The sequence below is a fragment of the Notamacropus eugenii genome, chromosome 1, assembly GCF_028372415.1.
Source record: "Notamacropus eugenii isolate mMacEug1 chromosome 1, mMacEug1.pri_v2, whole genome shotgun sequence".
NCBI classification, from domain to species: domain Eukaryota; kingdom Metazoa; phylum Chordata; class Mammalia; order Diprotodontia; family Macropodidae; genus Notamacropus; species Notamacropus eugenii.
In genome coordinates, this window is record NC_092872.1 from 296,519,364 (window position 1) to 296,547,100 (window position 27,737).

The 27,737-nt window shown below is 39.4% G+C and overlaps 1 protein-coding gene and 1 pseudogene across 1 annotated transcript; both read left to right on the forward strand.

Moving 5' to 3' along the window:
* The first annotated feature begins 18,993 nt into the window (after window positions 1-18,993).
* LOC140517742 (disintegrin and metalloproteinase domain-containing protein 20-like) lies at window positions 18,994-22,369 on the forward strand. The gene has a single exon (XM_072629247.1). The coding sequence runs from the start codon at window positions 19,193-19,195 to the stop codon at window positions 21,329-21,331; it is 2,139 nt and encodes a 712-aa protein (XP_072485348.1). The 5' UTR covers window positions 18,994-19,192; the 3' UTR covers window positions 21,332-22,369.
* Window positions 22,370-25,081: 2,712 nt separating this feature from the next.
* Window positions 25,082-26,965, forward strand: LOC140517186 (ferritin heavy chain-like; annotated as a pseudogene).
* The last annotated feature ends 772 nt before the right edge of the window (window positions 26,966-27,737 follow it).

The window sequence follows — 27,737 nt, forward strand, 5'->3', positions numbered from 1 at the left end:
TGTTGAGTGCGGCTGTGGGACGCTTGATCCAGGATGCATTCTAAATCTCCAGTCAATGTTTCCAGCTCTTGTTTCAATGTAACATTTAAAAATACAAATATATTTATTTTTTCCAATTACATGTCAAAATTTTAACATTCATTTTAAAAAAATTTGAGTTTCAAATTCTCTCCCTCCTTTCCCCTACCCCTCATTAAGAAGACAAGCAATTTGATGTAGGTAAAATATGTGCACTCACGCAAAACATTTCCTTATTTGTCAGGTTGTGAAAGAAAGAACCCCCTCCCCCCCAAAAAAAACAGAAGAAAAAAGTATGCTTTGATCTCTATTCAGACTCCATCAATTCTTTCTTGATGGATATCATTTTTTTCATCATAAGTCCTTTGGACTTGTCTTTGATCATTGTATTGCTGAGAATAACTAAATCATTCACATTGGATCATTGCACTATATTGCTGTTATTGTGTACAATGTTCTTCTGGTTCTTCTCACTTCTTTTGCATCAGTTCATGTAGGTCTTCCTAGGTTTTTCTGAAAGCATCCTGCTCAACATTTCTTGTAGCATAATAGAATTCCATCACAATCATATGCCACTAGTTCAGCTATTCCCCTTGGGCATTTACTCAATTTTCAATTCTTTGGCACCACAAAAAGAGCTACTATAAATATTTTTGTATAGGTAGGTCTTTTCCCCATTTTTATGATCTCTTTGGGATATAGCCCTAGAACTGGCATTGCTGGGTCAAAGGGTATGCACATTTTTACAGCCCTTTGAGAATAGTTCCAAATTGCTCTTCAGAATAGTTGAATTAGTTCATAATTACACCAACAGTTGTTTTAGTGTCCCAATTTTCCCACATTCCCTCCAAAATTTATAATTTACTTTTTCTGTCATATTAGCCAATTTGGTAGGCATGAGGTAGTACCTCAGAGTTGTTTTAATCAGCATTTCTCAAATCAATAGTGATTTAAAGCATTTTTAAATATGACTATCATGTTACCTTTGATTTTTTCTTCTGAAAGATACCTAGTCATATCCTACCATTCATCATTGGAGAAAGACTTTTATTCTTACAAATTAGACTCAGTTCTCTATATATTTGAGAAATGAAGCCCTTATAAGAGAAATTTGCTGTGAAAAATTTCAGTTATGATTATTAACAGTTACGATTCAGTTATTATTAAATAACAGTTATGATTATGAGTATTAATTCTCTCCATCCTACTTTTTCTCCCCCCTTCTCTTTCTCTCTCTCCCCTCCATCCCTCCTCCATTTCTCTCCCTTTCTCTCTCCCTCTCTTTCCTTTCACCCTGTCCATCCTCAAAACTGTTTTCCTTCCAACCACTGCCTCTCTCAATCTGCCCTCCTATCCGCAGATTGCTCTACCAAATGGAGTGTGTATTATTCCCTCTTTGAGCCAATTCTAATGAGAGTAAGGTTCAAGCATTGTGTACCTCCACATCTTCCCCTACAATGTAAAAGCTTTTTTGCACCTCGGTTATGTGAGATGATTTACACCATTCTACCTCCCCTTCTGCCTTATCCCAGTGCATGCCTCTTTCTCACCCCTTAATTTTATTTTTTTAGTTATAATCCCATAATAATCAGCTCTCATCTGTGCCCTCTGTCTATGTACACTCTTAACTGCCTGAATAATGATTGAATTTTTTAGGAGTTAAAGATATTTTCCTCTTCCCATGGAGGAATATAAACAATTTAAATTATTGAATCCCTTATGAATTTTCTTAACTGTTTACCTTTTTATGCTTCTCTTAAGTCTTGTATTTGAGGATAAACTTTTCCACTCAGCTCTGGTCTTTTCATCAGGAATGCTTGAATGCCCTTTATTTCTTGACATATCCATTCTTCCCCCATTCCACTGCCCCCAACCTGAAGGATTATACTCAGTTTTGCTAGGTTGGTGATTCTTAGTTGTAAACCTTGCTCCTTTGTCCTCTGGAATATCACATTCCAAGCTCCCCCCCGCCAATCTTTCAATGTAGAAGTTTCCAAATATTGTGTTATCCTGACTGGTTCCACAGTATTTGAATTATATCTTTTTGGTTGCTTGCGATATTTTCTCTTTGACCTGGGAACTCAGGAATTTGACTATAATATTCCTTGGAGTTTTCATTTTTGAATATCTTTCAGGAGGTGATGGGTGGATTCTTTCAGTTTCTATTTTACCTTCTGGTCCTGAGATATTAGGGAAGTTTTCCTTGATAACTTCTTGAAAGATGGTGCTTAAACTCTTTTTTTAAAAAAAATTATGGCTTTCAGGTAGTATATCAATTCTTTTCTCTATGCTATGACAAAAGCATGGATCTATTTTCCGGGTCAGTTGTTTATCCAAGTTGTTTTCCTCATTTTAATTTTTTTTTCATTCTTTAGATTTTGTTTGATTATTTCTTGATGTCTCATGTAGTCATGAACTACAACTTGCCAAATTTTAATTTTTAAAAGATTATTTTCTTGAGCGAGGTTTGCATCTCCTTTTCCATTTGGTCAGTTTTATTTTTCCCCTTTTAATGTAATTTATTTATTTTCAGTTTTCAACATTCACTTCCACAAGATTTGGAATTCCAAATTTTCTCCCCATTGCTCTCCTCCCCCAATCCCAGGACAGCATGTACCCCAATCACCCCTTCCTCCAATCTGCCCATCTGTCTATCACCCCATTCTCCCATGCCTCTCCCCTCTATTATTCTGTAAGGCAAGATGGATCTCTATACCCCATTGCCTGCAGAATTTATTTCCCAGTTGCACGCAAAACCAATTTTTGACATTCATTTTTAAAGCATTGAATTCCACCTTATCTTCCTCCCTCCTTCCCCACCCACACTCATTGAAAAAGCCAGCAATGATATAGGTCATACATGTGTAGCCATGCAAAACACTTCCAAAACAGTCATGTTGTGAAAGACTAACCACATTGCTGCTCTCCATTTATTCCATTCTCTCTCTTGACCTATCTCCTCACAATAGTGTTTGCTTTTGATTACCCCTTCCCCCAATCTGGCATCCCTCCTATTATCCTCCCTCCCTTATCCACCTGCTTTCCTGTAAGGTAAGATAGATTTCCATACCCAAATGAGTTTGTGTTATTCCCTTCATCAGCCAAATCCAATGAGAGTAAGTCTTACTTATTCCCTCTCACCTCCCCCCTCTTCTCCTCCATTGTAGCAGCTCTTTCTTGCCTCTTTTATGTGAAATGATTTACTACATTATACATCTCCCTTTCTCTTTCTCCCTGTACATTCCTCTCAACACTTACTTTTATTTTTCAGGTATCCTCCCTTCATATTCAGCTCACTCTGTGCCCTCTGTCTACATATACATATACAAGTATATATAATATATATTTCTATATGTATGTACCCTTACACATACACACACATGTACATGTGTGTATATATAAATATACATATACATGCATACACATATACCTGCACATATAACACACACACACACACACACACACATACACATAAATGTTCTTTCTAACTACCCTAATACTGAGAAAGGTCCCATGAGTTACAAATATCTTTCCATGTAGGAATGTAAGCAGTTCAACTTTAATGATTCCCTTAGAGCTGCTCTTTCCTGCTTACCTTTTAATGTTTCTTTTGATTCTTGTATTTGAAAGTCAAATTTTCTATTCAGCTCTGGTCTTTTCAACAAGAATGTTGGAAATCCTCTATTTCATTGAAATTCTATTGTTTCCTCTGAAGTATTATATACAGTTTTTTTGGGTAGGCGATTCTTGGTTTTAATCCTATCTCCTTTGACCTCTGAAATAAGATGTTTCAGACCCTCTGATCCCTTTGTGCAGAAGCTGCTAAATTCGATGTTTTCCTGATTGTGTTTCCACAATACTTGAATTGTTTCTTTCTGGCTGCTTGTAATATTTTCTCCTTGACCTGGGAACTCTGGAATTTGGTTACAATATTGCTAAGAGTTTTCTTTTGGGGATCTCTTTCAGGAGGTGATCAGTGGGTTATTTTCATTTCTATTTTACCCTCTTGCTTTAGAATATCAGGGCAGTTTTCCTTGATAATTTCATTTTTTAAAAAAATCAAAACAAAGCAATTCAGCTTTATTTTTACTTTTAGGGTAACAGACAAAATATTCATCTTATGTATTTTTTTTTTTTTTTTGCCCATAATGAATTTACATTTCATTGTGGGAGATGGCATGACAAAATAAACTGTTATCCAAAATGTAGGTGCAACACAGATCATGCAGGTCCCAGCTGGCTGGGTGTATTAGCTTTCATCCATCCATCCAGGGTTCTCTAGTCCCCCCCCTTTTTTTGAAAGTTTGTTTATTTTTTTTTAAATTAGCTTATTTATTTTTAGTTTTCAACATTCATTTCCACAAGATTTTGAGTTCCAAATTTTCTATCCATCTCTCCCCTCCCCTACCCCAAAATATCATGCATTCTGATTGCCCCTTCCCCCAATCTGCCCTCCCTTCCCTTCCCTTATCCCCATGTTCTCTCTTTTCTTGTAGGGCAAGATAGATTTCTTTTTTTTTTTAATTTTGAAATTTATTTTAAGTTTTCAACATTCATTTCCACAAAATTTTGAATTCTAAATTTTCTCCCCATCTCTCCCTCCCCCCACTCCAAAGTATGGAGCATTCTAATTACCCCTACCACCAATCTGCCCTCCCTTCTAACATTCCTCCCTTCCCATATCCACATCTTCTCTTTTGTCCTGTAGGGCGAGATAAATTTCTATACCCCATTACCTGTATTTCTTCTTTCTCAGTTGTACGCAAGAAAAATACTCAACAATTCTTCCTAAAATTTTGAGTTCCAACTTCTCTCCGTTCCTCTTTCCCCACCCATCCCCACTGAGAAGGCAAGCAATTCAATATAGGCTATATATGTGTAGTTTTGCAAATGATTTCCATAATAGTCATATTGTATAAGACTAACTATATTTCCCTCCATCCTATCCTGCTCCCCATTTCTTCTATTTTCTCTTTTGACCTTGTCTCTCCCCAAGAGTGTTGACTTCTAATTGCACCCTCCTCCCATTGCCCTGCTTTCCCTCATTCCTCCCACCCTGCTTATTCCCTTCTCCCCCACTTTCCTGTATTATAAGACAGGTTTTCATACCAAAATGAGTGTGCATTGTATTCTTTCCTCGAGTCAAATGTGATGAGAGTAAGCTTCACGTTTTACCTCTCATGTCCCCCCTTTTTCCCTACATTGAAAAGTCTTGTTCTTGCCTCCTTTATGAGATAATTTGCCCCATTCCATTTCTCCCTTTCTCCTCACAATATATTCCTCTCTCACCTCTTAATTTCATTTTTTTAGATATGATCCCTTCCTATTCAACTCATCCTGTGCTCGCTCTCTCTCTCCCTCCCAATCTCTCTCTCTGTGTGTGTTTGTGTGTGTGTGTGTGTGTGTGTGTGTGTGTATAATCCCACCAACTATCCAGATACTGAAAAAAGTTTCAAGAGTTGCAAATATTGTCTTTCCATGTAGGCATGTTAACAGTCCAACTTTATTAAGTCCCTTATGATTTCTCTTTCCTGTTTACCTTTTCATGCTTCTCTTCATTCTTGTGTCTGAAAGTCAAATTTTCTATTCAGTTCTGGTCTTTTCACCAAAAATGCTTGAAAATCCTCTATTTTATTGAATGACCATTTTCCCCCCTGAAGTATTGTACTCAGTTTTGCTGGGTAGGTGATTCTTGGTTTTAATCCTAGTTCCTTTGACCTCTGGAATATCATATTCCACACCCTTTGATCCCTTAATATAGAAGCTGCTAGATCTGGTGCTATCCTGAGTGTATTTCCACAACTTGAATTTCTTCTTTCTAGCTGCTTGCAATATTTTCTCCTTGATCTGGGAACTCTAGAATTTGGCTACAGTATTCCTAGGAGTCTCTCTTTTCAGATCTCTTTCAGGAGATGATTGGTGGTTTCTTTCAATATTTATTTTGCCCTCTGGTTGTAGAATATGAGGGCAGTTTTCCTTGATAATTTTATGGAAGATGATGTCTAGGCTCTTTTTTAGATCATGGCTTTTGGGTAGTCCCATAATTTTTAAATTGCCTCCCCTGGATCTATTTTCCAGGTCAGTTGCTTTTCCAATGAGTTATTTCACATTATCTTCTATTTTTTCCCTTCTTTTGGTTTTGTTTTGTAATTTCTTGGTTTCTCATAAAGTCATTGGCTTCCATCTGTTCCATTCTAATTTTTAAAAACTATTTTCTTCAGTGAACTTTTGAACTTCCTTTTCCATTTGGATAATTCTGGTTTTTAAAGCCTTCTTCTCCTCATTGGCTTTTTGGACCTCTTTTGCCAATTGCGTTAACCTCTTTTTAAAGGTGTTATTTTCTTCAGCATTTTTTGGGGTCTCCTTTAGTATGCTGTTGACTCAGTTTTCAAGCTCTTCCATGGCTTGAAACCATTGCATATTTATTTTGGAGGTACTGGATGAAGAAGCCTTGACCTTCTCTGTCAGTATGCATTGCTCTTCCTCATCTGACAGGATTGAAGAAAATACCTGTTCACCAAGAAAGTAACCTTCTATAGTCTTATTTTTACTCCCTTTTTTGGACATTTTCCCAGGCAGTTATTTGACTTTTGAATCCTTTGACAAGAGGAGGGCATACTCTGGGTACCTGAAAGTTCTCAGTTCTTCCAAGGTGGCACAATCAAGGGAGAGGAGTTTACTCCTCTCCTGGCCTGCACATTGGTCTGGGACAACCAAAAACTTTTCTGCTCAGAATCTGTGAGTAGTAGAATTCCCTGTCCTCCTCCTTACCCCAGGCCCTGGCTCAGGGTTGATATTTAGATCAGCTGCTCAGTTCCCCCAGGGGCTTTAGGCAGAGGGCAGGGCTGCCCCTCAGGGCTGAAATTTATATCAGCTGCTCAATTCTCCCAGGGGCTTTTTAGGTAGAGAGCTACAACAAAGGACACTGTTGCTTTAGTGGTTGTTGCTGGTGGGCCCAGACCACATTCCTTTTCCCAGATGAAAAAGCTTTCACACTGACCTTTGAAGCTTTCTTTGGTGTTTGTTGGTTGAGAGATCTGAGAACTTCAGCTGCTTCTGGGGATTCTGCCCCCAAGGCCTGTTCTAGTCCTGTTCTTGCTGGTGCCGAGTAGCCAAGGCTGGGTTGCGCTGCGTAGGCTGTGCTCTGCTCCATACTCTGTGTGATAGACCTTTCCTTTTGGCTTTCCAGGCTGCTTTAGGCTGGAAATCTCTTTCACTCTGTCATTTTGTGGCTTCTGCTGCTCTAGACTTTGTGTAGAGTCTTTTTTTACAGGTATTTTATTGGCTGTGGAGGAAGAGCTGGAGTATGTGTGTCTTTCTACTCCACCATCTTGGCTCTGCCTCCCCATTCTGCTTTTTAAGGCATTCTTCACCTCATTGGCTTTTTGGACCTCTTTTGTCATTTGGATTAGTATGTTTTTAAAGGTGTTATCTTCATCATACTTTTGGGTTTCCTTTAGCAAGCTGTTGACTCATTTTTCAAGATTTTCTTTCATCACTCTCATTTCTCTCCCCAATTTTCCCCCTATTTCTCTTATTTTATTTCAAAATCCTTTTTGAGCTCTTCCATGACATGTGACCAATTCATATTTTTCTTGGGAGGCTTTGGATGTTGGTGCCTTTACCTTGATATCTTCCTCTGGTTATATGCTTTGATCTTCCTCTGGTTGTATGCTTTGATCTTCCTCATTATAAGAAAATACCTTTTCACCAAGAAAGTAACACTCTATAATCTTATCCCCCCTTTTGGTCATTTTTCCAGCCAATTACTTGACTTTTGAGCTCTTTGTTAAGTGGAGTATAGACTGTCCCAAGTTTCAAGGGTTTTGTGCAGCTGTTTTCAGAGATATATCTAGGGATCTATAAATTCTTAGTTCTTCCAAAGTGGTGTGGTCAAAGGAGAGGAGCTTATTCCTCTCGTGGCCTGCATTCTGGTCTGTGAGCAACCACAAGCACTATTTTATGGCCTGGAAATATGAGTAGGATTCTCTCTCCATAGCCACCACCAACTCTGCCATGTCAGTACTCCTTCTTGCCTCAGGATGACCGACTGCTACCCAGATTAGCTGCTCAGTTTCCCCATGGTTTGTAGGCTGAGAGCTCTAGAAGCAGCCACCAAAGCAGCAGTGACTGCCACTGCACTGGGGCTAGGGCCCAACTAAGTTTCTCTCTCACTGAGGTGAAAGAGCTTTTGCACTGACATTTGAATGGGTCTTTGGCATTTGTGGGTTGAGAAGTCTGGAAACTCCTACAGCTGCCAGTGATTCAGCACCCTGAGACCTGCTCCCATGCTGTCTGTGCTGGTATGGCTCTGAGCCCAGTGCACTAGATCCTTCCTTTGAGATTGTCAGCTTTTGAGATTGTCTTGGGCTGGAAGTCTTTTTCACTCTGTCCTTTTGTGGATTCTGCTGCTCCAGAAATTGTTTAGAGTCATTTTTACTGGTATCTTGAGGGGTTTAAGGTATTTACAGGCATTTTGAGGGGAATACTCAGGAAGGTCCCTGATTCTACTTCACCATCTTGACTCTGCCCCCTAATTCTACTTTTTAAGGAGTTCTTCCCATCAGTAAATTTTTGTACCTGTTTTACCATTCTCCCCATTCTGTTTTTTTAAGGTGTTGTTTTCTGCAGTATTTTTTGTGTGCCTCCTTTACAAAGTTGTTGACTCTTTTTCATTTTTTTCCATTACTCTAATTTCTTTTCCCAATTTTCTTCTACTTCTCATCTTTAATCCTTTTTAAGTTCTTCCAGAAATTCTTTTTGAGCCTGAAATCAATTAACATTATTCTTTGAGGCTTTGAATGTAGCAGTTTTGACTTTGTGGTCTTCTAAGTTTGTGTTTTGCTCTTTCCTATTACCATAGTAATTTTCTGTGTCAGACTCTCTCTCTGTCTCTCTGTCTCTGTCTCTCTCTCCTTCTCGCTCTCTGTCTCTGTCTGTCTGTCTCTCTTCATTTTTCAGACTATTTCTTGACTTTTAATTTTATGCTAAAGTTGAGCTCTCCTCCTGGGTAGAGGGGGGACTGTTCCAAGTTTTAGGTTTTTAGTGCTGCTATTTTCAGAGCTAGTTTTGGATTCTACAAATTTTCAGTTTTTCCAAGGTGATGTACTCTAAGGAGAGGTGTGGTCACTGCTTTGCTGTCCTGTGTTCTGGTGTTTGAGTAGCAATCTTTTGCAATCTTGAAATGCAACTAGAATCCTTGCCCCTTCTAGTGCTCCTCCTCATCCTGGGACTGGGACCCAGATCTGTTTACAAGCACTACAATAGGGTCATACACCCAGTGCCAGCAAAAGGTTTCCTATAATTCCCTTCAGAACCAGTTGTCTGACCCTCTTACCATCTATGGACTGAGAACTCTAAAGCCTCCACCACTGCTTATTTGCTCTCTTCTAAGGCCTGCTGCTGACTTTCAGGGGTTCAGTCTAAACTGAACTGTGTTCTGCTCTCACCCCAGTGAGACAGACCTTTCCTATTGACCTTCTAAGCTGTTTTGAGCTGGAAAAATTTTTCACCCTGTTGTTGGTTCTGCTGTTCTAGAATTTGTTCTGAGGCATTATTTTAAAGTTGTTTGGAGGATAATTTTGAAGAGCTCTGGGAAGCCCCTGACTTTACTCTGCCATCTTGGCTCAACGCCCTCAACACAATTTAAAGAATGTCCTAGAGTCAGTGAATCTTGGACTCACTTCTTTCCATGGACTTTAGGTTATGCCCAGAAAGAAAATTTCTTTTGTGAAGCAGTTAGCCAGGGGTGAGAAACTTGTGGCCTTGAGGCCACATGTGACTCTCTAGGTCCTCAGGTGTGATTCTTTGACTGAAGCCAAACTTCACAGGATAAATCCCCTTACTAAAAGAATGTATTATATAAAATTTGGATTCAGTCAAAAGGTTGCATCCAAAGACCTAGAAGGTCACATGTGGTTATAAGGCTACAGATTCCCCACCCCTGAATTAAGCAGAGTGAGTAAGAGAACTGGACTTGGAATCATGAAGAGTTGAGTTCAAATCTTGCTTCAGACATTCATGAGCTGTGTGACCCTGGTCAAGTCACAGAGTTTCTGTGAAGATCAAATGAGGTAACATACACGATGCTTCATATACCTTTAAAGGGCTATTCAAATATAAGCTATGATTATTATAAGCTTTAATCCACGGGACCTTAGTTCTAACCTGTAGCCAAGACTTCAGAATGCTGGCAATGCAATGAAGCATCATCAGTTTCTTTCCCTCTCCAAACACTAAAGTGGACCTTAATTGCTTTCCTCTTGCCAGTCCTCAACCCTGCTTTTGTCATGCCATAGAGGAAAGGCCTGGAAAGGTCTTTTGGCACCATGTAACTACTTTTCCTTGTCTTCCTTTCTTTATCTCTTCAGTTCCTTACTTCTCTCTATTTTTTTTTCTTTGCTCCATCTGTATTCTCTAACTTTCCTATAAATGTTTATTGAATGTCTTCTGGTGCTATATTGGAGGAGACCATAGAAACATTTTTGCTTTTTTCCCCTTTCAAGTACCACACAAGTATTCTGCTACTCATATAAATAAAAATATCTGCTCGGAATAACAGTCCACAAGTACTTTTTTCTTTAAATTAATATAATTTTAGTTCCCAACATTCACTTCTACAAACTTTTGAGTTTTAAATTTTCCCCACCTTCCTCCCCTCCCCTCTCCCTAAGACAGTGGGTAATCTGATATAGACCCTATATATGCATTCCTATTAAACACATATTCATAATAGTCACGTTGTAAAGAAGAATTAGAATGAATGGGAGAAACCATGAGAAAGAAAAGAATAAAACAAAAAGAAGAGAGAAAATAGTATGCTTCTATCTGCATTCAGACTCAACTGTTCTTTCTCTAGCTGTGGATAGCATTTTCCATCATGAGTCTTTTGGAGTTGTTTTTCCATTGCTGACAAGAGCTAAGTCTATCAAGGTTAGTCATCACACAACGTGTCTGTTATGGTGTGCAGTGTTCTCTTGTTTCTGATCATTTATTTCAGTATCAATTCATATAAGTATTTTCAGGTTTTTTTTTTGAAGTCTGTCTGCTCATCATTGCTTATGGCACAACAGTATTCCATTACATTCATATATCACAACCTATTCATCCATCCCCCAATTCAGGCATCCCCTCACTTTCCAATTCTTGGCCATCACAAAAAGAGCAGCTTTTTTTTGTACATATGGGTCCTTTTCCCATTTTTATGATCTCTGGGATACAGACCTAGAAGTGGTGTTGCTAGGTCAAAGGGTATGCACATAGCCCTTTGGGCATATTTTCAAATTGCTCTCCAGAGTGGTTGGATCAGTTCTCAACTCCACCAACAATGCATTAATGTTCCAATTTTCCCACATTTTCTCCAGAATTTGTCATTTTCCTATTTTTTTATGTTAGCTAATATGGTAGCTATGATGTGGAGTTGTTTTCATTTGCATTTCTCTAATCAATAGAGATTTACAGCATTTTTTTCATAGGATTATAGATCGCTTTAATTTCTTCCTCTGAAAACAGCCTGTTCACATCCTTTGATCATTTATAAATTGGGGAATGATTTGTCTTTTTCTAAATTAGACTCAGTTCTCTATATATTTTATAAATGAGGCCTTTATCAGAGATACTAGTTGTAAAAATTCCCAATTTTCTGCTTCCCTCCTAATCTTTGTTGCATTGGCTTTCTTTGTGCAAAACTTTTCAATTTAATGTAATCAAAATTATCCACTTCGCATTTCATAATATTCTCTGTTCCTTGTTTGGTCATAACTTCTTCCATTCTCCATAAATCTGACACGTAAACTATTTCATGCTCTCCCAGTTTATGTATAGTATCAGCCTTTATATCTAGATCATGTACCCATTTTGACTTTATTTTGGTATATGGTGTAAGATGTTGGTCCATGCCCATTTTCTGCCATACTGTTTTCCAGTTTTGCCAGCAGTTTTTTTCAAATAGTGAGTTCTTATCCCAGAAGTTGGGATCTTTGGGTTTATCAAACAGTAGATTACTATAGTCATTACTTCTCTGTCTTGTGTAGCTAAACTATTCCACTGATCCACTACTATTTCTTAGCCAGTACCAAGTGGTTTTGATGATTGCTGCTTTATAATGCAATTTAAAATCTGATATGGCTAGGTCACCTTCCCTAGCATTTCTTTTCATTAATTCCATTGATATACTGGAACTTTTGTTCTTCCAGATGAATTTTGTTATTTTTTTCTAGCTCTATAAAATAATTTTTTGGTAGTTTAATTGATATGGCATTGAATAAGTAAATTAATTTATGTAGAATTCTCATTTTTAAAAAAAATATTAGCTCAGCCTATCCATGAGCAACTGATGTTTTTGCAGTCATTTAGTTTTGACTTTATTTGTGTGAAAAGTGTTTTGCAATTGTGTTCGTATAGTTCCTGGGTTTCTTTTGGCACATAGATTCACAAATATTTTATGATGTCTGTGACACTTTAAATGAAAATTCTCTTTCCATATCTTGCTGTTGGGATTTGATAGAAATGCATATCAAATATAAAAATGCAGATAATTTATGTGGGCTTATTTTATATCCTGCAACTTTGCTAAAGTTGTTTATTATTTCAAATAGTTTTTTACTTGATTCTCTAGGATTCTCTATGTATATCATCATATATTCTGCAAAGAGTGATAACTTAGTTTCTTCTTTGCCTATTCTAATTCCTTCTTTCTCTTTTTCTTCTCTTATTACTAAAGATAACCTTTCTAGTACCATATTGAATAACAGGGATCATAATGGACATCCTTGTTTTATCCCTGATCTTGTTGGTAATGTATCTAGATTATCCCCATTACATATAATGCTTGCTGATGGTTTTAGGTAGATGCTATTTATTATTTTAAAGAAGGCTCCATTTATTCCCATGCTCTCCAGTGTTTTCAATAGGAATGGGTGTTGTATTTTGTCAAAAGCTTTTTCTACATCCATTGAGGTAATCATATGGTTTCTGTTAGTTTTGTTATTGATATGATCAATTATGCTGATAGTTTTTCTAATATTGAACCAACCCTGCATTCCTCATTTCTAAAATATATAGAGAACTGAGTCAAATGTACAAGAATACAAGAGATGCAAATCAAAACAAAAAAAAAAGAAACAAATTCAAAACAAAAAAAACTGTGAAGTACCACATCATGCCTATCATATTGGCTAGCATGAGAAAATAGGAAGATGGTAAATGTGGGAGAAGATGGGAGAGTTGGAACACTAATTTGTTGTTGATGGAGCTGTGAACTGATCCAACCATTCTGGAGAGTTATTTGGAACTATGCCCAAAGGGCTACAAAAATGTGCACACCCTTTGACCTAGCAATATCATTTGTGGAACTGTATCCCAAAGACATCACAGAAATGGGAAAGTGTCCCACATGTACAAAAATATTTATAGAAGCTTTCTTCATGGTGGCCAAAAACTGGAAATCAAGGGAATGCCCATCAATTGGGGAATGACTGAACAAGTTAATGTGATGGAATACTATTGTGCTATAAGAAATGATGAACAGGAAGACTTCAGAGAGGCCCAGAAAGACTTATATGAACTGATGCTGAGTGAAAGGAGCAGAACCAGGAAAACTTTGTACACAGCAACAACCACAGTGTGTGAAGAATTTTTCTGGTAGACTTAGTACTTCATTGCAATACAAGGACTTAAAAAAATTCCCAATGGACTCTTGAGGCAAAATGGCTTCCATATCCAGAGAAAGAACTATGGAATTGGATCACAATATGAAGCTGACCATTTTCTTTTGTAATATGTTTCGTTTTATTTTATGGTTTCTACCATTCATTTGAATTCTTCTATGCAACATGACTAAGGGAAAACGTATTTAAAAGGAATATATGTGTAGAACTTATATAAGATTGTTCACCATCTCAGGGAAGGAGTGGGGAGAGAGGGGGGAAGGAGAAAGAGGGAGGAAAAAACTCTAAGATATATGGAAGCAATTGTAGAACACTGAAAACAAATAAAATAATATCATTAAAAAAACCTTCCCCTAAATACTGCTTTTGCTGCATCCCATAAGTTTTGGCATGTTGTTCATTATCACCATATTCTTGGATGAAGTTATTGTTTCTATGATTTGTTGTTTGTCCCACTCATTCTTTAGGATTAGATTATTTAGTTTCCAATGAATTTTTAGTTTATCTTTCCATGACCTTTTATTACACATGATTTTTATTATATCATGATCTGAAAAGGATGCATTTAGTATTTCTGCCCTTCTGCATTGGATTGTGAGATTTTTGTGCTGTAGTACATGGTCATTTATTGTATATTTGCCATGTACTGCTGAGAAAAGGGTATATTGCTTTCTATCCCCATTCGATTTTCTCCAGAGGTCAACCTCTATAGCTTTTATAAAATACTATTGAGCTCCCTAACTTCTTGTTTATTTTGATTTAGATTTATCTAGCTCAGAGAGGGGGAAGTTGAGATCCCCCACTAGAATAGTTTTACTGTATTCTTCCTGTAACTCCCTTAACTTCTCTTGGTGCATATATGTTTAGTAATGATATTGCTTCATTGTCTATGCTGCCTTTTAGCAGGGTATAGTTTCCTTCCTTACCTCTTTTAATTAGATCTATTTTTGCTTTTGCTTTGTCTGAGATCAGTATTGCTACCCCTGCTGCTTTTTTTTTTACTTCAGCTGAAGGTTTATATATTCTTCAGTCTTTTACCTTTACCATGTGTGTATCCCTCTATTTCAAATGCATTTCTAAACCATGTAAAGTAGGATTACGGTTTTTAATCCCTTCTCTTATCTGCTTCTGTTTTATGGGAAAGTTAATCTCATTCACATTTAGCTATGATCACTATCTTTGTCTTTCTCTCCATCCTGTTTCCTCCACTCCCATTTATGCTTTTATTTCTCCTTTCCCCCTTTCACTCTTCAAAAGTGTTTTGCTTTTTACCACTACCTCCCTCAATCTTCCCTCCCTTCTATCAGCCATTCCCTTTTCTTTCTCTTTTTCTTTACTATTTCTTCCTTTCCTTCTCCCTTCCAATCCCTTCCCTTTTCTTTCCCTTTCCCCCCTCCTATTGTCTACAGAGCAAGTTAGATTTCTATACCTAATTATGTTATTCTCTCTTTGAACCAAATCTGATGAGAGTAAAGTTCAAACAATGCTCATCTCCCTTTTTTTCCTCTACTGTTTGCATCTCTTGAGTCTTGTATTCAAAGATCAGATTTTCTGTTGAGCTCTGGTCTTTTCATCAGGAAGGTCTGGAAGTCCCCTATTTCATTGAATGTTCATGTCTTTTTCTGAAAGATTATTCTTAGTTTTGCTGGGTAGTTGATTCTTGATTGGAATCCAAGCTCCTTTGCCTTACAGAATATTATATTCCAAGCCCTCCAATTTTAAAGTATAGAAGCTGCAAGGTCCTGGATAATTCTGACTGTAATTCCATGATATTTGAATTGTTTCTTTTTGAGTGCTTGGAATATTTTCTCCTTGACCTGATAATTCTGGAATTTGGCTATAATATTCCTTGGCATTTTCAACTTGGAATCTCTTTCAGGAGGTGACTGGTGCATTCTTTCAATAACTATTTTGCTCTCTGTTTCTAGGACCTCAGAGCAGTTTTCTTTGACGATTTCTTGGAAGATGCTTTCTAGGCTCCCTTTAAAATCATGGCTTTCAGGTAGACCAATAATTCTTAAATTATCTCTCCTGAATCTACTTTCCAGGTCAGTTGTTTTTGCAATGAGATATTTCACATTGTCTTCTATTTTTTTCATACTTTTGGTTTTGTTTTATAATTTCTTGATTTCTCATAAAGTCATTAGCTTTCATCTGCTCCATTCTAATTCTTAAAGGACTATTTTCTTCAGTGAGCTTTAGTACCTCCTTTTCCACTGGGCCAATTCTTCTTTTTAAAGCATTCTTTTCTTCATTGACTTTTTGGAACTCTATTGGGTTAGTCTATTTTTAAAGGTATTATTTTCTTCAGCATTTTTTTGAGTTTCAAAAGCTGTTGACTCACTTTTCATGATTTTCTTACATCACTCTCATTTCTTTTCCCAATTTTTCCTCTACCTTTCTTACTTGATTTTCAAAATCCTTTTTGAGTTCTTCCATGGCCTGAGATCACTGCATATTTTTTTTTGGAGGCTTTGGGTATAGAAGCCTTGACCTTGTCTTCCTCTGATTGTATAGTTTGCTTTTCCTCATCTGAAAGAATGGAAGAAAATACCCTTTCAACAAGAAAGTAACCTTCTATAGTCTTAATTTTTTTCCTCCTTTTCCCCAGCCAATTACTTGACTTTTGAGTCCTTTGTCAAATGGAAGGTATACTACCCTAGGCTTCAGAGGTTTTGTGCGGTTGTTCTCTGAGATATCTTCAGGGACCTGTAAGTTCTGAATTCCTCCAAGGGGGAACAATCAAGGGAGAGGAGTTTACTCTTCTCCTAGTCTGTGCTCTGGTCCATAAGCAATCAAAAGTATTCTTTTCTGCTCTGGAACTGCAAGTAGAATTCCTTCTCCACAGCCTGGAATATCCAGCACTTTCAACCTCATAGATTCAGGGAGAGCTAACATTGGAAGGGAGAGGTCAACACAAGTATTCAGGAGACTAGGGGGAGATCAAGCAGGACTGACTACGCCACTCAAAAGTGCAGCAGGGACCAGAGTCTGGCCCTAGCACAAAGCCCCAGCGCAGGAGTTAAAGCTAGAGAGATGTTACAGAGTAACTTAATAACAATTACAAGCAGTGAATCAAAGGAAAAAAATGAACCTTTCACAAGAACTACAATGAATATATAAAAGAAATAAAGAGGTTAAAAAATGAAATAAAAGCTCTGAAGAAAAGAATTAGAAGTGGTTTGGAAGAGAAAGTTGTAAATATTGTCCAATTAATGGACTCTATGAAAACTAGAGCAGAATTAGGAGAAATTAGTTACTCTAAGACAGCAAGAAATATTAGAATAAAATTGAAAAATTGAAAAATAGAAGAAAATGTAATATATTTGATTTAAAAAAATAACCTGGAAAACAGCTCTGGATATGAGTTTAAGAAGTACCGAATTCCCTGAAAACTATGATTTTTAAAAAAGTTTGGACACTATATTTCAGGAAATTATAAATGAAAACTGCCTAGACTGATTAAAACCACAGGATTATCTAAAGATAGATCTATCTATAGACAGAAAGAATCCACTGATCATTCCTGAATAGGACCACAAAAGGAAAAATCCCAGGAATATCACAGCCAAAATCAAATCCCCCCAACAAAGAAAAAAATTTGCAAACATCCTTTGAAAAAAGCAAACAAAAACCAGTTTAAATTACAAGGAACTACAGTTAGGATCACATAAGGCTTTGCTGTCATTCAGCTGTTTTCAGTAATGTTCTATTCTCTGTGATTACATTTGGGGTTTTCTTTGCAAAGATACTGGAATGGTTTGCCATTTCCTTCTCTAACTCATTTTACAGATGAGGAAACTAAGGCAAATAGAGCTAAGTGACTTGTTCAGGGTTACACAGCCAGTAAGTATCTGAGATCAAATCTGAACTCAGGAAGGTGAGTCTTCTTGACTCTAGGCCAGCTGCCTCACATGAGACCTCACAGCCCCTAAAAACCAGAGGAGATATCAGAATATGGTATTCCAAAGGAAAAAGGTTATATAGGCTTACTACCAAGAATAATTTATCCTACAAAGCTGAATACAATCCAGCAGAGGTTGAGGAGGAGAAGGAAACGTACCTTTAATGGAATAGAAGATTTTCAAACACTTCTGATGAACAAATTATAGAAACAATAGATAATTTTATTAAAGGAAAAGAAAGCAATGACACAACTTGCCAAAGTTTGTGGAATACAGCCAAAGTGGTAGGAGAAAAATTATATCTCTAATTGCTTACCTCAATGAAACAGAGAGAAAAAAAGAAAAATGAACTGGGCATGCAACTAAAAAAAAATAGAAAAATAAACTAAAAATTCCCAATAAACATCAAATTGGAAATCCTGAAAATCAAACGAGAGATTCATAAAATTGCAAGTAAGAAAACCAAAGAACTAACAAAACTAGAAGCTGGTTTTTATGAAAAAAAAACCCATAATAACCAAAATAAACCATTGGTTAATTTGACTTAAAAAGGAAAGAAGAAAACTAAATTAATTGTATTTTTATTATGTGTAACAAAGGTTTTTAATTAGTGAGAGGAGGAAAGAAGAGCTTAGCAAAATGATGCTAAATAAAAGAAGGCCATTGTAATTTTTTTTAAAAAAGCAGACAAAATGGAACAAATGCAACAGAAATTCTGAAGGAAGCTCAGACAAGAAGGAGAGTTGTGAAGATGTGTAGAATTTATTATGTGCTTTTATTTTTTAAAGGAAAAAAGCCACAGATTGAATGCAGATTCGTGGCTTCACATAGAATCCCTTTTTTGTATTCTGCCATGTATATGTAAATGATGTTTTTTGATGTTTATGTTCAGAATTTTAAAGAAATTGTTAATAAGACTGTATCACACCACCTCACTCATACCCTGGTGTAAGGTATTAGGGATCCAGAGATTAAAAGAAAAAGAAAAAGAAAGTTCCTATCTTGAGAGATTAATAATTTCTTATAATGTGACATAAATAAGTATGATCTGATAAAATCCCACCCCCCATTTTTCCCCCCTTCCTATGTGCCCTAACAGATTTCTCTCTTTTTTGGAAACTTTCTTTCTAAAATTAATTTTAAAGAAATTTCTACTTCCCCGAAAAAAGAAAACAAGACCTTTGTAGCAAATATGCACAGTCAAAGTAAAACAAATTCCCATGGTGACCACGCCTCCAAAATAGATGGCTCATATCTGTACCCCAATCCATCGCCCTCTCTGCCAGGAGATGGGTGGTGTGATCTGGAACCGAACCGTGGACCCAACAGGTATTTCCATATAGTTTTCTTCCCCTTTCCCCTCCCCCAACCACTCCTCGCGCCAAGTCCAACTGTCCCTCGTTTCCAGCATCCTCTAGCGAGTCTTGAAGTCTAAGGTCCAAGAGAAGCGAGCCAGGCGGAGCCCGAGGGCTGTAGTGTGTGGAGGGTCTTCTAGAGCAGCCTCCTGGAGCAGAGCAGTCGCAGTAGCAGTAGTGGGACCTTTTCGGTGTCTCGTGCCTGTGACCTCCCCTGTGGCTCTGGCCCTCCCCGGGGCCATTGCGCATGGGGACTGCCAGGACCCGGAGCCTCCTGAGCGCCCCGCTCCTGGTGCTCGGGCTTGGGGTGCTTTTGGCCCCAGTCGGAGGCTTCCAACCCCGACCTGGCTGGCGCTTCGCCTCCTCCGAAGTGGTGATTCCCTTGCAACTGAGAGGCTTTGACCGCAGGGATCGCCCTGGGAGGCTTTCCTACGTGCTGCACTTCGGGGGCAGGAGGCATGTGGTCCACCTGCAGCTTAAGAAGTTCCTGCTGCCCAGGTACCTGCCCGTCTTCACTTATACTGAACGAGGATCCATCCAGATGGACCACTCCTTCATCCCTAAAGACTGCTACTACCGAGGCTACGTGGAAGGGGCTCTGGGTTCCCTTGCTGCCCTCAGCACCTGCCATGGGGGTCTCCAGGGGATGCTTCAGGTGAACTCTCTTTACTATGAAATCGAGCCCCTGCCTACCTCTCCCATTTTTCAGCACCTGGTTTATCCAATGGAGAATAAAAAGAAGGGTTCTGGCTGGAAGTGCGGCTTAACTGAAGAGGAAATACATCGTCTGGTCTTGGAGAAAAAGGGGTTGGGACAGGCAGGGCCTAGGGCAGACCCCATGGACAACTGGTGGCCAGGAACCAGGTTTGTGGAGTTGATGGTGGTAGTGGATAATTTTTGGTATAAGTATGCTTGGGAAAATGAAACTGAGGTGATATACCAAGTGTTAGAAGTAGTCAATATAATAGATTCCCTGTATTATCCGATGGATGTCTATATAAATTTGAGGGGAGTGGAGATCTGGACCAGTGGCAACCCAGTGGATTTTAGTAATGGCATAAAGGTAACTTTAGATGTATTTTCCCATTGGAAACAAACAATTAACAAACGTTTGCCACATGATGTTGCCCATCTCTTTGTCCGCTATAACTTTGGTATAGATAAGGGTTTAGCTTATGTTGGTACAATATGCCACAACCTAAAATCAGTTGGCATCGATGCATATGTCGAGGATAACTTGTTGGAATTCTCTGTCACTGTTGCCCATGGACTTGGCCATAATCTTGGCATGATTCATGACCATGACTTCTGTACCTGTGCACAAAATCAATGCATCATGTATGCTGATTTTGGCTTAACTGATGTCTTTAGCAACTGTAGCTATGCCAGTTATTTTGGTCAATTTAGTGAACTCTTTATAGATTGTTTAACAAATCCACCAGAGCCTTACAAGATTGCCCCTACAAAGCTATGTGGTAATAAGGTGGTTGAAGAGGGAGAAGAATGTGATTGTGGATCAGTAAAAGAATGTAGCAAGGATTCTTGTTGTAAACCAGGTTGTACCCTGAGGCCCCATGCTGACTGTGCTTCTGGACCGTGCTGTGTAAATTGTAAGATTGCACCAGCTGGAACACTTTGCAGACCCCCTAGGACTCCATGTGACCTTCCAGAGTACTGCAATGGAACTTCGGGACTGTGCCAGAAAGATTTTTATATGCAGGATGGAACTCCATGTACTAAAAATGCTGTTTGCTATCAGAGTATTTGTAGTGACCGAATTCAACAGTGCAAAGCTCTCTTTGGTGAAACAGCCTATGATGCTCCTCTGATCTGCTACAAAGAAGCAAAGATGATGGGTGATCGATTTGGGAACTGTTCTTTAGATGGTCATACATACAGGAAGTGTGACACAGCCCATGTTTTGTGTGGCAGGCTGCAATGTACTAATGCCAGCCAGATTCCCAATTTAGAGGAATCCACTACTGTAATCCAAGTTTATGTGAATGGAGTTATGTGCATTGGAATGGACTCTCCCATGGGGAAGGATGCTGGAAATGTACATAATGGTGCAGTGTGTGGTCATGGAAAGATCTGTCTGAATAAGAAGTGTGTTGATTATTCTGTACTGAATTACGACTGCACAGCCAAAAAATGCAATTCTAATGGTATATGCAACAACAAGAAAAATTGTCATTGCCTAAGTGGATGGAATCCCCCATTCTGTCTCAAAAGAGGATTTGGTGGAAGCATTGATAGTGGCCCTCCTCCAAAATGGAAAGCAAATTATGTCTTAATTGTTTGTTGTCTAGTTTCTCTCTGCCTTGGCTTTTATGGGACACTAATAATGCTTGTCTGTTTAGCAAGAAAGTCAGCATTTATCATCTAGAAAGGAAAAGCCTTTGTATAAACAAAGTCAGGAACCAGTGGTATCCATATCAGATAATATTCTCTATCAGAGAAAAATTCCCAATCAGAAAAAGAAAAAAAAATCCCATCGGCATCAATAACATACATTGGAAACTGATATCAAATAAAGCTTCTGAAAGGAGTTTTGTCATGGAGTTGAACCAACCAGGATGGGCCCCCCAAATATCTTTACTTTTATAATATAAGGGTCAGGCCAAATTATTCTAATAGCCATAAGTCCTGGGTGACTGTTGCCCTCCTGATCCCTACTACAAGGTACTCCTCCTTTCAGGCAGAGGGAGGAGTAAGATCAGCCACTCCAGTCAGGCACCTTGAGGACAGAGCTTCTTAATTGCTTGTTCTCCCTATTCTGGCTATGGTATGATAGGCTTGGAAGCAGCATCTCAAGCCATAGAACATAACAGTGTAGGAAAGGGAGTTCTAACATCTACCTACAACATGTACTGCTCCAAGTTTTCATAGTCCCTCCACTTACCCTCTCACCATGCACTCTGCTTGTCAGTATATAGGAACCATTTTGATGAATGCTCCCTCCTCCTCACCTCCTCTCCACCTTGTGACTAACTATAGACTTAGAAGTACTACAGCTAAAGTAATCATTCCATGAGTTACAGTTTGGGTGGGGCAAAGGCATCCTAGAGGAGCCTAGAAATTATAACCTGTGAAGACCTCAGGTATTCTCATTGTGCTCTGACATGTACCCATTGTTGGGGATGGGGTTGTGGGAGTAGCAGGGAGGCCAGTTGTAACACTGAACTTTATAAGTTCTGAAGGTCCATGTCAACAATTCAGCCAGAAATAGCCAGGTTCTGTGGAAAGAGCACTGAGACCTGGGTTTGAATCTTGTTAATTATATCTCTATTTCTATTATATACACCACTCTGTGCCTCAATTTCTTCATATACAAAATAAGTAGATCATAGATTTAGAACTGAAAGGGAACTCAGAAGAGTGTCAGAGTCTCTCATTTTAAATGTGGGAAAACTGAGACATGCGATTAATAATTTGCCCCAGGTAACAGAGCTAGCAAGTGTCCAGGACAGGTCCTCCTGACTCCAGGCCTATCATATCACCTTGCCTTTCTAAGATTTGAAGATATGATTTCCAGAGTCAGCTCTAAATACTTTAAACTCTGAAGACAGGGTGTTTATGTGGAGGGGCAGTATGAGTGGACAGCCTTTTTGTACTTGAAGTATTGAAGACCCAAGTTCAAATGCAGCCATGCAGCCTCTATTGCTAGCTGTATGGCCATGGGCAAGTCAGGTCTTCTGAGTCTCAGTTTTCTCTTCTATAAAAGTGCTAATAGTAAATGAGGCTCAAGTGAGAGGATGTCTTAAGATGCTTTGCAAAACCTTAAAATGTTTCTGAGCAAGAGTATCATGGTCAGCTGGTACAGCAAAATGATTATTTGGTAGCTACATGATGATGAATTGGAGAGAAATTAGATGTCCAGGTTAGAGGTGTCAAGAGCTGGAGATAATGTGGCAGGGGTATAAATAGAGAGGAGCCAGTCAACAAACATTTACTAAGCACTTAATTTGTGCCAGATACTGTGCCAAGTGCTGGGGATATGAAGAAAGGGAGAAGATAGTCCTTGCCCTTCAGGAGCTCACATAGGTGAGTCAACATGCAAACAAATATCTATTAACAAGCTATATAACAGATAAAAAGGGAATCATCAATAGAGGAAGGCACTAGAATTAAAAGAGTCTGGCAGAGGTTTCCTGTAGAAGGTGGGATTTTAGTTAGGACTTGAAGGGAAGCCAGAGAAGCCAGGAGACAGAGTTGAGGAGGGAGAGCATTCTAGGCAGGGGCAAGTGGCCAATCAGGAGATAGAGGGTCTTGAGGAATAGTAAAGAGGACGGCATCATTGAATTGAAGAGTATATGCAGGTGTGTGTTTGGGTGAGGGTAGAATGTGTAAAAAGACCAGAGGGAGAGGGGGAAACTAGGTTATGAAGGGCCTTGAGTGCCAAACTGGATTTTGTATTTGATCTTGGAGGTGATAAGGAAGCATTGGAGTTCACTGAGGATGGCTGTGACATAGATGGACCTAAGGTAGCTGTGGCAGGCAGACTCTCTGGTCTGTATCATAATAGTTCAGGCGTGAGAAAATGAGGGCCAACACCTGTGTTGTGGCAGTATCAGGGGATTGGAGGCTTATTTGAGAGATGGTAAGAGGTGAAACTGACAAGTCTTAGCAACAAATTCAGTATAGGGTGTAACATTTGGTGAGGAGTTGAGTGGGTTGCGAGTCTGAGGGACTGGAAGGATGCTCGTACCCTCTGAAGTAATAGTAAAGTTTGGAAGGAGAGAGAGCCTAGGGTGAAAGGGAATGAACTCAGTTTTAGGCATGCTGAGTTTAAGATGTCTATGGGAGATCCAGTTTAGCGATGTCTGATAGGCAGAAGAAGTCAGCAGAAAAGTTAAGGCTGGAGAAGTAGATTTGAAAATCATCCTCATAGAGTTGGTGATCAAATCTATGGCAGCTAAAAAGATCATCAGGTGAAATAGTATCTAGAGAAGAGCTAAGATGGCCTGGGGCAGAGCCCTTGGTTAGCAGGCATAACCTGGATGATCCAGTAAAGGAGACTAAGAAGGAGCAGCCCAATAGCTAGGAGTTGAACCAGGAAAGAGTAGTGTCCTAAAAACCCAGAGAGAAGAGAGTATCAAGCAGAAGAGGGTAATTGACAAAAACTGCAGAAAGGTCATGAAAGATGAGAATCGAAAAGAGGTCATTAGATTTGCCAAAGATGATTAGAAACTTTAGGGAGAGCAGTTCTGGTTAAATGATGAGGTCAGAAGTAAGACTGTAGAGAGTTAAGAAAAGAGTGAGAGGAGATCCCTATTACAAGTGACCTCTAGACAGGAGTCCAGTCAAAAAAGCAGGAGAGATAATGGGATGATAGGGGGAGAAAAGGATCAAATTAGGGGTTTTTGAGGATGAGGGAGATGAGGGCATTTGTTGGTAGTAGGGAAACAGTCAGTTGACTTGTCTATCCTTTGTTCTCAAAGAGGACCAATGACATTAGGAAGTTGATGTCAACTTGCAAGTGACTTGAATTTAAGTGAGGCAGAGCTGTGCACAGTTGCCAGCCTCACTCCTGCAGAGTCAATGGAGTTCAATGGCAAGACATAGTTGGTCAAGATGATTGATGCTGGCCCCAGCTAAGGTTATTCCCCATGTCCCTGTCTGTCTGAGGCAATGTCCATTCTGCAATTAAAGGCTAGGTAAGAACTGAGGCACAAAAGAAGCAATCTGGGAGGGGAAGACCCTCAAGAGTTTCTGGACAGAAGGGAAGCAGTTTAGAAGGAGAGATTGAAGCTAAATGAGAGAATGGGGATGATAGAAAGGTCAATCTTTTGGAGAATGTGGGATGGAATGAGATTACTTGTTCATGTAGAGGGGTTGACCTTGGCAAAGAGAAACACTACCTTCTCATGTGAGATAGCATGAAAGAAGAAATAGTCATAGAAGGTTTCTGGGAGATGTGAGATAAGGAGGATGGTAGAAGGGGGACCTCTCATTGAATGGTCTCAAGTTTTCAGTGGTAGGGGGAACCATAGCAATTTTTAGGAGGGATGAAAGGGTTTGAGAGAGCTGCTGTGGTGAGATGGTGAAACAATTAGGGAGCTTTTAAAGGTTTGTCTAGCAGCAGTGATAGCCCAGTTGAGGTTATTATGTTCCATAAATTTATATTGGACTCAAGATGGTTGCATTTTCTCCATTCTCATTCAATAATGCAAGCGTAGGAACAAAGGCAGCAGATGGTAGGAATGGTGGAAGGCTGAATCTTCAAATAACACAATTACAAAATGATAAAGGACTAGGGACTCGAGAGTTGTGGAGTTAAACTGGTTCACCCATGGGTGGAGATGAGGAGAGAGGGAGAGTGTAGCTAAATCAGTCTATTTTGTAAAGAAGTTTATAGTCTCTTTATGAAGACCAAACCAGGAGGAGGTTAGGACATTCTGGACAGAATTAATGGTATGAATAAAGTCTTGGAAACATCTCAACAAGACACGCACAGAAGACAAGAAGCAGACTGGGCTAGCTAGGGCTGAAGGACCATAATTTTAAGAAACAAAAAGATGCCATAGAGGTAGCTGTGAGCCAGTTGGCACAGGGTTTTAAATATCAGTCATTGAAGTCTGCCTCTGAAATGATAACCAATAGGAAACCACTGCAAGGAAAAGTTAGAGGAAAGTGACATAATCAACTAATTCTATTTCATTCTTGCTGTTCAGTCATTTCAGCCATATCTGGCTTTTTGTGATCATTTTGAGGGTTTTCTTGTCAAAGATACTAAAGTGGCTTGCCATTTCCTGGTCCAGCCCATTTTATAGATAAGGAAGCTGAGGCAAAGAGGGTTAAGTGACTTGCCCAGGTCACACAGCTAGTCTGAGGCTGGATTTGAACTCAGGAAGATGAGTCTTCTTGACTTCAAGCCTGGTACTTGATCCACTGGGCTACCTACCTGCCCCATTTCATTCTCACATACATACTATGCATATTTATTGAATATGTGCAAGGCATCATCCTTAGTGATGGAGATATGACACAGTCTTTGCCCTTTAGGAGCTTATAGTTAGGAAGTTATAGTTAGGAAGATGACACATGCATGGAGCACTTAAGAAACATTGAGGCCAGAAGCGCAGGGAAAGGGAGTCGCTGCGGTTTCCCGCTTCAACAGTGCTTGAGCGGAACCCGCCGCTGGATTCCCGATTCCCGGCCGGAGCCACCCTTAGCCACCTGTCCACCTTCACCTCCACTAACCAACACTTCGTCCGTCCTCCCGTTCGCGCAGCAGCCGCCCGCTCAGCCGCCCCCGGCCTCCGCCGCTGCCCCAGCCTCAGCCGCAGCCGCAGCCGCTGCGCAGCCTCCGCCGCCGCCATTAGCACCTAGTCCCCCTCTCAGGTGCGGCAGAACTACCACCAGGACTCGGAGACTGCGATCAACCGCCAGATCAACCTGGAGCTCTACGCCTCCTACGCCTACCTGTCCAGGTCTTACTACTTTGACCGAGATGACATAGCGCTGAAGAACTTTGCCAAGTACTTCCTCCACCAGTCCCGCGAGGAGAGGGAGCATGCTGAGAAGCTGTCGAAACTCCAGAACCAGCGCAGCGGCCGCGTCTTCCTGCAGGACATCAAGAAACCCGAACGAGATGACTGGGAGAGTGGGCTGAATGCAATGGAGAGTGCTGTGCACTTGGAAAAAAATGTCAATCAGTCGTTACTGGAATTGCACAAGCTGGCAACTGACAAGAATGACCCCCATTTATGTGATTTCATCGAAACCCAATACCTGGACGAACAGGTAAAATCCATCAAACAACTAGGAGATCACGTAACCAACCTGCGCAAAACGGGGGCCCCCGATTCTGGCGTGGCGGAATATCTTTTTGACAAGCACACCCTTGGAGACAGTGACCACGGGAGCTAAGCCACACCTGGCTTCCCCCACACCTAGGAACTGTGGGCGTGACTCCCACTGTCTTTCAGTGCATGCATATTTTGGTTATCTGACCTTTTCATAATCTGTACCAAAAAACTACCACCATTTACATCCCAATAAAGTGACTTGGTACTGATGGGAAAAAAAAGAAACATTGAGAGATAATGTATGTGTTAATTGGTTAGAGCAGTTGTATTAAAATCAAATAGAAAGGGGGAGTCACTGTACCTAAGGATTCACGCAGGCCACATATTGATTTAGGTTTAAAATATAATAATACTTGTGTTTTAGGGTATTTTAATTTATTTTGTCAAATATTTCCCAATTACATTTTTAGCCTAATTTGTGCTGTACTGGAAATGTGCTACAGATCTGGTAGTCTGTTTGACCCTTTTGGTGTATCACAACCTCACTTGTGATAGAATTGCCCTGAGGGATATAAGTGCTCCATAGGAGGCTGACCTTATGTTTGCCTCATGGGTTTGTCTATATTAGGTCTTGAGGGGAGATTTCACACATCCATGTATATATGTATTCATATACACATTATGCACATATGTATACACATCTGTGTACATATGCATATATGTATTTGTGTGTATGCATGTGTGTATATTTTTAAATATATGGAGAGAGGATGCAATAGGAAAATAAGACAGTTCTTTTTTTCAAAGAACTCAGAATCTTGTGTTTGTCCTTCGTTCTGGAAGAGGACCATAGCATCAAGATGATAACATTACTTGCAGTTGATGTTGATTTGAGTGAGGGCTGTGCAAGATCACCAACCTCACTATCTTCTCCTGAGCCACCTGGGTCCAATGGGACAATATTCATCAGGACAACTGGAGATGGCCCAGGATGCAATGTGAGAACCTGGCCCTTTCAGGCTTAGGTCTTATTACAATCTT